A 12,639-nucleotide genomic window follows, 5' to 3' on the forward strand; every position below is an offset into this window, starting at 1 on the left:
TATGGATTTGTGGTGCCGAGTAATATACTGGAGGATTTCACCAGATGTGACCAACTGGATGCAGCTGCCTCATTATCCTGCCCTGGGCTGCAGACAGTTCAAGATAAAATTCACTTTGTTACTATCAAAATCAGACAAATCAAGCAGAAGAGACAATCTCCTTAATGATGGGAGCAAGCCTACTTTAGAATATGATTGAATTTTGATCTCAGAAGAAGGAACAGTTAACCAATTCAGACTTTTTCCTCTCTTGTGTCATCACATTCTTTGGCTCCACTAAGTCTTTCTTCAACTTGAAATATAAGTGGGGCCCGATTGTTTTAATTTATCGGTGCCTGACCGTTGGGTTAATGAGGAGATGGCTTTCTCATGTGGCACTGTTCCTAAAACAGGGAGCCAGCACTCCTGGATTTGTCACAGGAATGACATCTGAATTTCTTCTTTGAATTTTACCAAATGTTGACCTTGGAAGAGAGAGTGGAGGTAGATGTAAGCTGCAGTGGAGGAGGGAAAAGAGTCAATATGTACTTGCCCAGAAGGCAGACATCTCCACACCATGCCATCAGTACCTGACCATCATCTGTGACCTCTGCCCACTTTAGACCTCTCACCTAGGGTGCTTTTGCCTTGCCACCTTCACCACAGCATTTTACACTCTCCCTTGGTATTAGTGGTGTTTGTTGTTCAGTCATATCCTACTCTTCCTAACCCCTTTTGAGTTTTCTTGGCAAAAATGCTAGAGTGATTTTCCATTTCCTTCTCTGACTCAGAGAAAACTGAAGCAAACAGGGTTAATTGACTTGCCCAGTGTCACTTGACTAGCAAGTATCGAGGGCTAGATTTGAACTCAAGTCTTCCTGACCCCAGACCTGGAGCCCTATCTACCATGTCACCTAGCTGCCCTTTGTATTGCCTTCCTCTATTAGAACAGGGTAGGGTCTGTCTCGTTTTCTTCTATTTGTATCATGAGTGCTTAGAACACTGTCTCATGTAGTAAGGTCCTAATAAATGGTCTCTCCCTCTACCCACCTATGTATAAGTTTGTGTTTCCTCTTGTTTAGACCCAGGACTTCATCTGTGTAAAATCCTCCTGGGGAGACAACTCCTTCATCAACGCAGATTCACAACTATTCTGCAATGTATAGGGGCACAGAGACTGAGTGACTTGCATAGGGTTTTTAATACATCTTCCTGTTTGGAAGGCTGAGTCCACAGTGCCTCAGTGAATGTTATACGTGTATATTTTGGAGAGGGGCTGACAGGCTGAACTGCTAAATGGATAGATGGAGTAAGTGGCCTAATCTCCCCGCCACCTTCCCTTCTCCATCTTGCAGACTGAAACACTTTGTCTGGAGTTCCCCTGCAAAGATCACTGTTAGGAAAAAAGTGTTCTCCTGGCAAAGCTGGGAAGAGTTAATGCCAATGAACATTTAATCATTAAAAGTGCAATTCCCGTTGGCAGATAAAAGTTCCTCCAATTCTAACTGCTTCAGGTTACTTATTTTCCCCATCCATTGGTGGTCCTGGTGACACCTGGGTTGCACAGTCTAGTCCACCACCACCCCCAATACATCTTCCCTGGGCAAGTCAATTAGCCCTGTTTGCTTCAGTTTCCTCATCTGGAAAATGGGCTGGAGAAGGAAACAGCCAACCACTTAAGTATCTCTGCCCAGAAAATCCCAAATGGGATCACGAAGAGTGAGACACAATTGACAAATGACTAAACAACAAATAGAAACTAACTCTTTGAACCCTGATAGAGACTATACTAGTTCTCAAGACAGACCAAGTGCTGCCCCTTACTTGAAGGGAGAAAGCTAGATGATGCAGTAGGTAGAGCGCTGGGGCTGGAGCCAGGAAGACCTGAGATTAGCTGTGTGATCCTAGGCAAGGCATTTCATCTCTGTTTGCCTTGGTTTCCTCAGCTGTAAGATGGAGATAATCAAAGCACCTACCTTTCAGGGCTCTTTTGTGGATCAAGTGAGATGAGCATTGTAAAATGCTGAGCCGTAGTAAGTGCTATATGAATGCTAGTCTTCTTATCTGACCTACTTTTATTACATATACATACTCACCTATAATATTTACATCATTTTGCATTTACTCATCTCTTTTCATGTTTTTCCCAGTAATGGAATATAATTAAGGACAGAGCCTTTCATTTACATGTATTTTTCTTTCTATCCCCAGAGTTTGGCACACAGTAGATACTTAATAAATGTTTTGTTTTGTTTTTTTTTTTACTATGTAATTGAACTCAATTCAATAGAGGCAGAATAGGAAACTAGTCCTCATGTCAAGAAGACTCGGGTTTGAGTTTTGCTTCAAATTAATGTGACCTTGGGCAAGTTACAACCTCTAGCTACCTCTTTTTCCAGAACTGTAAAATAAGGGAGTTGGACTCCATCACTTCTAAGATCCCTTCCACTTCTAAATGTATGACTTTATGGATTTAATTGAAGTAGATAGCATCTTGTTTCAGAAGGCAGGAATACCTGGTTTCAGAGGATCCTAGGTCCAGAGCTGGGAGAGACTTCTAAGGCCATCTAGTCCCAACCATAGGTTTGAATCCTAGCTCTGCACTTGGTACCTAGATGACCTTGGGCAAGTCACATAACCTTGTTGGGCCTCAGTTTTCCCAAAAATAAAATGAGGGGGTAGGACTAGGGATCTTCTTAAGTTGCCTTTCAACTCTAGATCCGTGATTTTATGAACTCAGATCTTACTGGCTCTAGGAACATTGCTCTAGACATTATTTCATTCAAGAAGAATTCATTCAGTGACTTCTATGTGCCATTCACTATTTTAGGACATGGGGATACACAGACAAACATAAAAACAGCCCCTCACCTCAAGGAGTGGATACAAAATAAAGCTAAAGTAATTTGTGGGGAGGCATTCACAACTGGGGGGAAGAGGATTGAGTTCTTCCTCAAACTGTATAACCCTAGGCAAGTCATTTAACCTTTGTCACCCTCAGTTTCCTCATCTGTAAATGTAATACAATATGATACCTCTATTTCTAACTTCACAGTCCCAGTTATGGATCACATCAGCAATTGTCTTAAAGTATATGAAGCAAACTTTAGAGTAGCTATCTTAATGTCAGTTATTAGCATTATTGGCAACTTCTTGTGGCATGGAATGGATACCTTGAATGGGCATGTCTAGGGTTTTCTTAGAACTGATTCATCACTCCAAGAAATGACGTTCTCAGCAGTGCAAACACTAGGGAGTATAGAAATTGCTCCCAATTACAGGAAATTGAGATTTTTCATAAATCTTGTAGGTTCCAACAGGGGGGGGAGGGGAGGGGGGGAGGCATGGTCACAGCTCTGGTTGGCCTGGGCATACCCTGTTGCAGACACCAATTCTGCCCAGGAGAGTAGAGCCAAAGGCTGCAGGACCAACCCTGGGAAAATAGATCAGAGCCTTGAGGGCTTAGTGTGTAGTAAATCACGTTCCAAATGAAACCCTTTATTTTCCTAGCAATTGCTACAGCCAAAGACAAATTAACTTTTTAGGGCCCAGGGAAGTCATAACTTTTTATGTGAGTGAGACAGACCTTCACAGGAACTAGAGAGCAGATAATGCATTCTCTGCAACCCAATTTTTCAAATTAAGCATTAGTGTGATTAATTCTAAAAATTGAGCATTAACTAATTCTGGCTAAACAGTGGGCAAGCAAGTAGGCAGGCAGGCAGGAAAGCTCATTCAAGGAACATGACTGTCCATATACCCTAGGAACTTGGACCCAGTGCATTCAGATTTATTTTAGGCTTAATTAATAGTGTCAAGTTGCTTAATTTTTAAATTTGGGACATGGTCTTAACTAATGTTTATTTTTCCAAGGGGCCCCTTCCCTCTAAACCCACTGCTTTCAGAAATAATGCCATACGCCTTTATTGAGGGAGGGGGAAGAGGAAAGTGTGGTGGTGGTGGTGGCAGTGGTAGTAGGTCTCCCTTTATAGGCTTACAAGTACTCAGGTACCATGAGATTATAGAAAGAGGACTAGATAAGGTGTCAGGAGATTGGGTTCAAGGTTTTTTTTCCATTCCTCACAAGCTGTGTGACCCAGAATAAATCATTTAGCATCAGCTTCATTAAGTATAAAATGACAAAAGCTCTTCTGAAAAAAATTTTTTTTCAAAAGGATGATATATTTGAATCTACTACAAGTTCAAAATGTGTGAGTAGTGAGGCATGGCAGCCACAAAGATAATGTGATTTTTTTCCTAAGACAGAGGGAGGGTGTCAGCATTTACTAAGGGTCAACTAGATGCCCTGGTGAAGCATTTTACAAATATTCAATATTTAACCCTCATAACAACCATGGAAGATGGCTATTGTTATTACCTCCATTTTACAGTTAAAGTGATTGAGGCAGAAATGGGTTAAGTGACTTTCCCAGGATCATAGAGCTAATAAGTATTTGAGGTTCAATTTGAACTCAGGTCTTTATAATTCCAGGTCTAGCACTCTATCATACTCTGTGCAGAGACTGAGCCTCTCCTTCTCATTCAGGTTAGAAGTTCAGAAGCCTCTCACTGTCCTGCTTCCACTGTCCATTGGCACAGAAACTTTGACACAATCTATTTTCAAACCTAGACTGGTTTGGTCTTCTTTGAGGAGCCTAGTCTTACCCCTACCCCCACCCCGAACTTAATAGATGGTTTTAGCCCTACTGCAACTCAGTATGCCTGACTTCATGGGATTCACCAACCTCAGCCTGATGTGATTTTGGTCTGCATTCAAAGGGGCATAGCTTCCCTGAGTAAGAGATAGCCCCACTGTAATCCGTTTTTCTTTTCAGTTAGGATACTGAGTTAATGAGTTCTGGGTACCACGTTTTAGAGCATGCTGATAAGCTCAAGAGAGTGAGGGGAGGACATACAGGCTAAAGGACCTTGACTTCATGAAGTTTAGGAAGTCATTGAAGGAACTATGAATAAGGGAAGACCTAGACTCAAAGGGACCTGTAAACTGTCTTTGAATATTAGAAAATCTGATAACAAATAGTGAAATGAGTAGAACCATGAGAAATAAACGTCTATGGATTTAGTACTTGAAAAAAATCGTGAATGTTGCCTTCAGAGAATGAGCAGAAAATGGAAACAGGAAAGGTGTGTGTGTGTGTGTGTGTGTGTGTGTGTGTGTGTGTGTGTGTGTCTCCCTGGTGATGCCTTCTATGATGCAGGATGGGGAGGAAGAGGCTGAGACACTTGTAAATAAATACTATTCATTTTTTAAAATTAGAAAACCTTTCATTTGGAAGAGGAATTGGATTTGTTCTGTTTGGCCCTTGAATTACAAGCAATTTGTGCAAGTTTCAAAGAGACTAATTTGGGCTTAACATAAGGAAAAACTTCCTAACAGTTAATTAGTGCTATTCAAAGCATAATGAGCCAACTATGGAGGTCATGGAGATTCCTGTTTATTGGAGATCTTTAGGAAAAGCGTGGCTGCCTACTTTTTGAAGAGGTGTAATGGGAATTCTTTCTCAGGTATAAGTTGGAGTAGATGACCTCTGACGTCTCTAATAATTCTATGAGCTCTGAGTCCTCACTTTCATCTTCTAGTTTGGAAGAATACAGAATTGTCTGTATGAGGATAATTGGAATTATCTAACTCAAGGGCTGTTGTGAAGCCTAACAAGGTTGCATAATAGCCAATGTTTTGTAGAAAGCACTATTCAAATGTGACCTGTTGCTCATAGAAATAGAGGTCACAAGCTATTATAAAATAATGATTCTCACCATTGCTGGACATCTGGGTTGGGAACCTGAGCCACTATAGTCATTGGGATTCAGTCATGCCTTTGGCCCTTTCTTTTCTTGCTTTTTTTTAAACCCTTACCTTCCATCTTGGAATCAATACTATGTATTGTTTCTAAGGCAGAAGAGCAGTAAGGGCTAGGCAATGGGGTTAAGTGACTTACCCAGGGTCACACAGCTGGGAAGTGTGTGAGGCCAGATTTGAACCTAGAACCTCCCATCTCTAGGCCTGGCTCTCAATCCACTTAGCTACCCAGCTGCCCCCTGGCCTTTTCTAACATTGCAGCATCCCTATATTATTAGTCTGAAACTTATTTGCTCCTGATGTATGATCCTTGTGATATTTTGCTATAATCCCCTTGCTAGTATTTTACTTAAAATTTTTGCATCAATATTCATTAGTGAGATCCGTCTCCAGTTTTCTTTCTGTTTTTGCTCTTCCTGGTTTAGGGATCAGCACCATATTTATGTCATAAAAGGAATTTGGAAGAATTTCCTCTGGCTTTTTCATGCAGCCCCTCCCACCTTCTAGGGCTTATGAAATATTTTCCTTTCCCTGGACTCCTCAGGAGCTAAGAGTCAGAGACTCACCTCATCCTCATGATGATATTCAGCCATAAGGTTGAAAGGCACAGTGTACAGAGTACTAGACATCACGCCAAAGAGGGCACACAGGACCAGAGTGGAATACACATTGGGAAACAATCCAATAAATCCAGTTCCCAAGCCAAAGAGTAGATACCCCATAATGTAAAGACCTTTTAATCCCACATAGGATAATAGAACTTTCTGAAAATCTGTGAAAAGAAGAAAGAAGGGGAAAATTGTCACTGGCCTGGCCTGCAAATAGTAAATTATTTCAGCTAATTTTTGATGTTTCAGATTCACTTTAGAGGAGATTCTCTTTGATATCTGGTCAGGAATCAAAGCTCAGCTTTATCTTGGCTTGAAAGCAGGCAGCTTTGAAACTCTGTTTTCAACCCTTTCTTCTCTAGAGAAGAGTTTGCAATTTATTTGCAAGGCTGGGTCTGCAAGGGCTAGACACAAGCTTTCAAGCAGCTGAAAAGCAAAGGGCAAGTCAGGGCCACTGGGACAGGGAAGAAGGGGGAACTAGGAAAACTGGAGCAAAAACTTGGCCCTCACAATTATGGTGGAATTGGACCAGTTTTTTTTCCCCAGAAATCCCTGCCTAGTCAGCTCCACCTTACAGGTGATGTGGGGAAGACTGCACCACAGCTTCATAGCTGGTACAAGTCAGCAAGCTTTCATAGAACTGCTCACCACACAAGTGAAGGGAAGAGCTGGTGACTAAATGAGGTATGAACAATGGGTAGAGGTTTCCCTTGGATCTCACATAGTACTTTGCTGGATCTTATTTTTTTAAGTTTTCATTTATTAATTCTGAGTTTTAAATTGCTTTTTGAAAAGTACACAATTCCTCCTGTCACTTTCAAAACTATCCTGATTATCTGAGCTTCCTACTGAACCTCCTGTTCTGTGCATTTTAAAAATGTTTCAATGATCTTTTTCTTCATCACAATTTCTGGCTCCTCTCCCCTTCTGGCCTCCCAATTAAAAAAAAACATAGAAAGAAAGAAAAAAAACTTGTAACAAATTCCTGCATGAAATTATAAGCTATTATTTTGCATATTAAGGCAATTTTGTGGTTCTGTGGCTAAGGCAGAAGGCTTAGAGTCAAGAGATTCTGAGTTTAAATCAAGTCTCATATACTTACTAGCTCTGTGACCCTGGAGCAGTCACTTAACCCTTTTGCCTCAGTTTCTTCATATATAAAATGAACTAGAGAATGAGGCAAACCACTCCAGTATCTCTATTAAGAAAACCCCAAATGGGGTCAGAAAGAGTTGGACATGACTGAAAGACAATAATTTTGCATATATATCTGAATATTTTTCATATCCTTAGACTAGACTACAATCCCCATGAGAGCAGAGGATTTAAACTTTATATCTGTTACATCTAACATGATACTCTAGAATGGTAAATGCTTATTAAATGTTTGTTGACTTTATATTTGAATAGCCAAATTGAACCATTTTATTCACAAAACTTTTTTCCTTCCAGAGAAGAGTACTGTTGCAATGGAGGAGGCAGGGCCTGAATTATCTCATTTTTGAGAGGCAGCTACTATGATGGAGAAAATGGGAAGTTTGGGCTTTGGAATCTGGAAGAATTGCACTCAATTCTTCTCTCAGTCACTTACCAACTATATGATCGAGTAAGTCTCTTAACTTTATCATCTGTAAAATGGGAATAATAATAGCACCAACCTCTCAGGGGTGTCATGTGGATCAAATGAGATATTTGTAAAAAATGCATCACAAACCTTCAATCTCTGTATGAATGCTATTATTATTTAGAGAAAGAAATAAAGACTGGACCTCTAGAAAGGCTCATATTTCTATTTTTAAGATTTGTACAGCAGTTTCCTCACAAAAGTCTTGTTTGAAAACCAATGTCTGTATTCTTGTGATCTCTACTGATGAAACAAAATTCAGAGGGGAAAGTCAGTTGATTAAGGACCTAATGCTGATGCCTAAGATAGGATGAACCCATGATTTCTGACTTTCAGACCAGGTCTCTATGCATTGTACTCTGCTGCCTCTAATGAAATACTACTTTATTGAGTCATAAAATAATTTTTTTGAGCTCCAAGAGGGTGTGCCCTAGTTCTGGTAGTCAAGATTTTGACAGTCTTTGTCTTTCCAGACTGGAGACTGATTTTTGCTAGGACCAGGTCTTCCTATTAGCCCATCTCACTCCTTTCTCCCTTCACCCTCATTGCCTCTCTCGTTCTCTGTCTCTTTGTTTATCTCTCATTCTCTTTCTCTCTTTGTCTCTACCTCTCTCATTATCTATCTCTTCCTTCTTTCTTTTCTCTTTCTCTCTCTTCTCTCCCTCTTTCTCATTTTCTCTCTTACTCTCTCCATATTTATGTCTCTCTCTGTTCCTCTGCCCCCCACACCCACTGAATAATAAAGAACTTGAACGATTCCTATTCCTCTATAGAATAGAATTTCTACATGCATCCAGCTAATTACTTAGCTCCCACTCCCCCAGGAGACCAGATGCTTAGTTTCTCAACTCTATTGGCGTCTACCGCACAACCAAACAGTACTTACAGATCATTCTGATGGGCTTAGGAAATGACAAACTACCAATGTGTTTCTTCCATAATTTCACATAGCATGTGCCAAGCTGTTCACTTGAGGTCAGAAAAACAGAATGAAGCTAATCAAAAATTTTGTGTGTGTGTGTGTGTGGGTTTGTTGTTGATTCCTGTCAACGTTAGATGACAAACATCTGAGATCTGGGATCACTTTTTGCCTAAGGAAAAGCATTTATCTGGATAGGGAGACCAAGAAAAGGGAGCACAAAAAAGGGTGAAGTGAAAGTTGCAATTGGGTTAAAAACAACCAAAGCAACAATGGCCTAGATAGACCTACTGAGCTGTTAGAGGAATCATTCATTCTTAGTGTTCTTCCTGGCTTGGTCATTGATGTCTATTCTTTCTGAGCCTCAGCGGCTCCTATGCTAGAATAAGGCTGTGTTTTCTGGTTTAACAAGTGAAAGGTTAATATAAAAAATCTCTAAAAAGAAAAACTGAATTATGATAATGGGACGGGAAGGCACCAGCAGCGGGCCATCAGTTAGAGCAGCCTTGAAGAGCTTGTCATGACTGCCTCAGTGAGATGAGTTATATTGTATTTGTAAACTGGTGTATCCATGTTACCCTCAAGTTCTGGGGAAGGGAAAGAGCACGAGTCTTAAAGCAGGCAATTAATCTTTGAATCCCAGCTTTGGTCCTTCCTTCCAATGAAGTGTTGGGCAAATCATGTCATTCCTCTGAGCTGATTTCCTCCAGTGTAAAGTGGAGATAAGGATCCTTTGCCTACTTCATAGTATGATTGTAATAAAAGCACTTTGGGGGGGGGGGCAGCTACCTGGCTCAGTAGATTAAGAGTCAGGCCCAGGAATGGGTGGTCCTAGGTTCAAATCTAGCTTCAAATGCTTCCTCACTGTGTGACCCTGGTCAAGTCACTTAACCCCTGTTGCCTAGCTCTTGTTTTTTCTTCTGCCTTAGAACCAATACACACAATATTGACTCTAAGAGGGAAGAAATTTTAAAAAGGAAGAAATAAAGTGCTTTGTGGACCTTAAAAAGCTATCAAAATGTGAACTAATATTGTTACATATAGTAACTTAAACTAAGCTAGCAAAGTTTTGTTTTTCACAAATAATAATGACTAGATAAGAAGAATTTGAAATTAGTATAGCAACTGTCATATGTGAATGGGACTCCTAAAATAGTCATGGTCTTCAGAAGACAGTCAAGGTGTCCAAATCACAGAACTAGAAGATGACTGGAGAGCTCATCTAGTCCAGACCTTGCTAGCATCAAAAAATCCTCTGCAACATTGAAGACAATGGGTCATCCTTTTGTTCAGTCATTTTCAGCCATATTTGACTCTTTGTATCCCTATTTGGGGTTTTCTTGGCAAGGATACTGAAGTCGTTTGCCATTTCCTTCTCCAGTTCATTTTACAGATGAGGAAACTGAGGCAAAAAGTGTTAAGCAACTTGCCCAGGCTAACAAAACTATAAAGCATCTGAAACAGAATTTGATTTCATGAAGATGAATCTTTCTGACCTTAGGACCAGCATTCTATCTGCTTTGATACCTACCTGTCCTGTATTGATCCTAATTCCCCTTGAAGAGAAGCAGAGTGGGGTACAGTGGTTAAAACACTGGTTCTGAAGTCTGGAAGATCTATATTGGAATAAGCCAGACACTTACTAGGCTATGAGACCCTGGGGTCTGTCTGGGCCTCAAACTCCTCATCTGTAAAATGAGATGGTCTCCCAGCTCCAAATCTATGAACTTACAACCTATTGCGAGAAAAAACCTACCACCACAAGAGTCAGTCTATTCTGCTTTGAGATAGTTTTAATCATTAGGAAGATTCTTCTTAGAATGAGCTTAAACTTGCCTATCTAAAACGATTTCCTAATTTTCCTAGTTCTGACCTCTGGAGCCAAGCAGAACAAGTCTAATTACTATTTCATTTATTCAAAAGCCCTTCAAATATTTCACTGAGTCAGAATCATAAAATTGAAGAATTATCTGAATAGAAAAGGACTTCCAATACATGAGGATGCTTCAGTCTATTTTCTTAAGAATTTTAAATGTGCATCCCCCACCTTCTATCTCTGAAAATCTTATGAATCCATATTCCTTATGTAAAAAAAGTTAAGCAAAAGCAAAAATAAACTTCAGCCTAACCCTTCTTAAAGAATCAGAGTTGCAAAACAATAAAAATGAAATACAAGTGCAAATGAAGGTGTTCCAAGAGCTGAGTGGATGGAGGAGGACCTTGAGTATGTCAGAAAAGGATCAGTTGCAAATGTTTTGCCTGAAGAAGAAAAGACTTGGATGGGAGTTGGAGGATGGGGAAGGGAATGATGATTGCCTTCAGTATTCAAAGGGCTATCTTATAAAAGAGATTAAACTTGTTCTGTTTGCTCCTAAAGGAAAGGACTGTGAATAGCAGATGAATATTACAATAAGAATAATTGGACTTTATGTAAGAAAAACCTAAATAAAGATAACATAAATAATCAATAACCAAATAATGTGAAGGGTCCCAAAGTGGACATTTGACCTACAAGCTGTGACTAAGGGACCATTTATACTATATATCATAGAGAGGATTCTTGCTCAGGTACAGTTTGGACTCAGCGATATGGGAAGCTTATTCCATTTTTGGAATTCTGATTCTTAAGTGATCTTCCATGGTCATGAAACTAATGTATATTCAAGCCAGGAATTGAGCTCTTGATTCTGAAACCTAGTCCAATGCTCTTTGCTGCTACCATGCTCTCTCTTGGGTCCATGATATCAATAAGCCCTCTAGGTCTGTGTCATCTAGAAATGCTTAATATGTCTTCATTCAACTCATTAAAAATAGTGAACAGGCTAGGACCAGGAAGCAAAATCTATGGAAAATCTCCATTCAAGTTCATGAAGAGTCATTACTTAATCTATTATGAAAACACTTAAGAGAGATGATGGCTGAATCACAAGTTCCCATTTTATAAACAAGCAGAATCTCTTTTGGGGGATTAACATTAACCAGGATAACTCTGATCAAAAAGACAAATTCCTCACTGACCAGAGGAATATGGAATGATTTTTGAGGTCCAGTAATTAACACAAAGATGGGAGGTAACCCATCTTTTCTTTGGGCAGTGCAGTGCAGTGAATGGAGCACCAGAGCTTGAGTCAGGAATATCTGATTTCAAATCCAATCTCAGATACTTAATAGCTCTATGATCTGGGGCAAGCCATTGATTTGCCTTAGTTTCTTCATTTGTAAGATGAGCCAGAGAAGGAAATAGCAAACTACTTTAGTATCTCTGGCAAGAAAACCCCAAATGGGATCAAGAAGAATTGTACATGGCTGAAAATGACTGAGGAATAATAAGAACTCCTTTCTTTGCAAAGGTGAAAGACTATGAATATGATTTATTTACCATAAGATTCAGTATATGTATTGGTTTATTTTGCTGAATTGTTTTTTTCTTCTCTATCTTTTAAAATCTCTTTATAAGGCTGACCATTCTCAAAGTCGTGGGGATATGGGTTCAAGTCCCATCACAGGCACATACTGCTGTGAGATCCTAGACAAAGCACTTAACTTCTCAGGGATCCAGACAAATCATTAAGAGCAAAAGTTGTGGAGAAGATGTTGATCTGCAATGGAAAAGGAGGTTGCCTTATTTAGGAGTTCCCTATATTGATGAAATTTCAGGTCTGGTCCTTATCCTTGCAAGGGATGCCTT

General features: G+C 39.9%; 1 protein-coding gene across 1 annotated transcript in view; it reads right to left on the bottom strand.

The window, feature by feature from the left end:
* The window catches only part of SLC45A2 (solute carrier family 45 member 2), a 53,657-nt gene that overhangs the window by 4,365 nt on the left and 36,653 nt on the right, over positions 1-12,639 (bottom strand). The window contains exon 6 of the mRNA XM_007487494.2: positions 6,367-6,572. Coding sequence (XP_007487556.1) covers positions 6,367-6,572 — 206 coding nt within the window. The remainder of the gene's footprint in view (positions 1-6,366; positions 6,573-12,639) is intronic.

Source organism: Monodelphis domestica, chromosome 3, assembly GCF_027887165.1.
Source record: "Monodelphis domestica isolate mMonDom1 chromosome 3, mMonDom1.pri, whole genome shotgun sequence".
Taxonomy (NCBI): Eukaryota; Metazoa; Chordata; class Mammalia; order Didelphimorphia; family Didelphidae; genus Monodelphis; species Monodelphis domestica.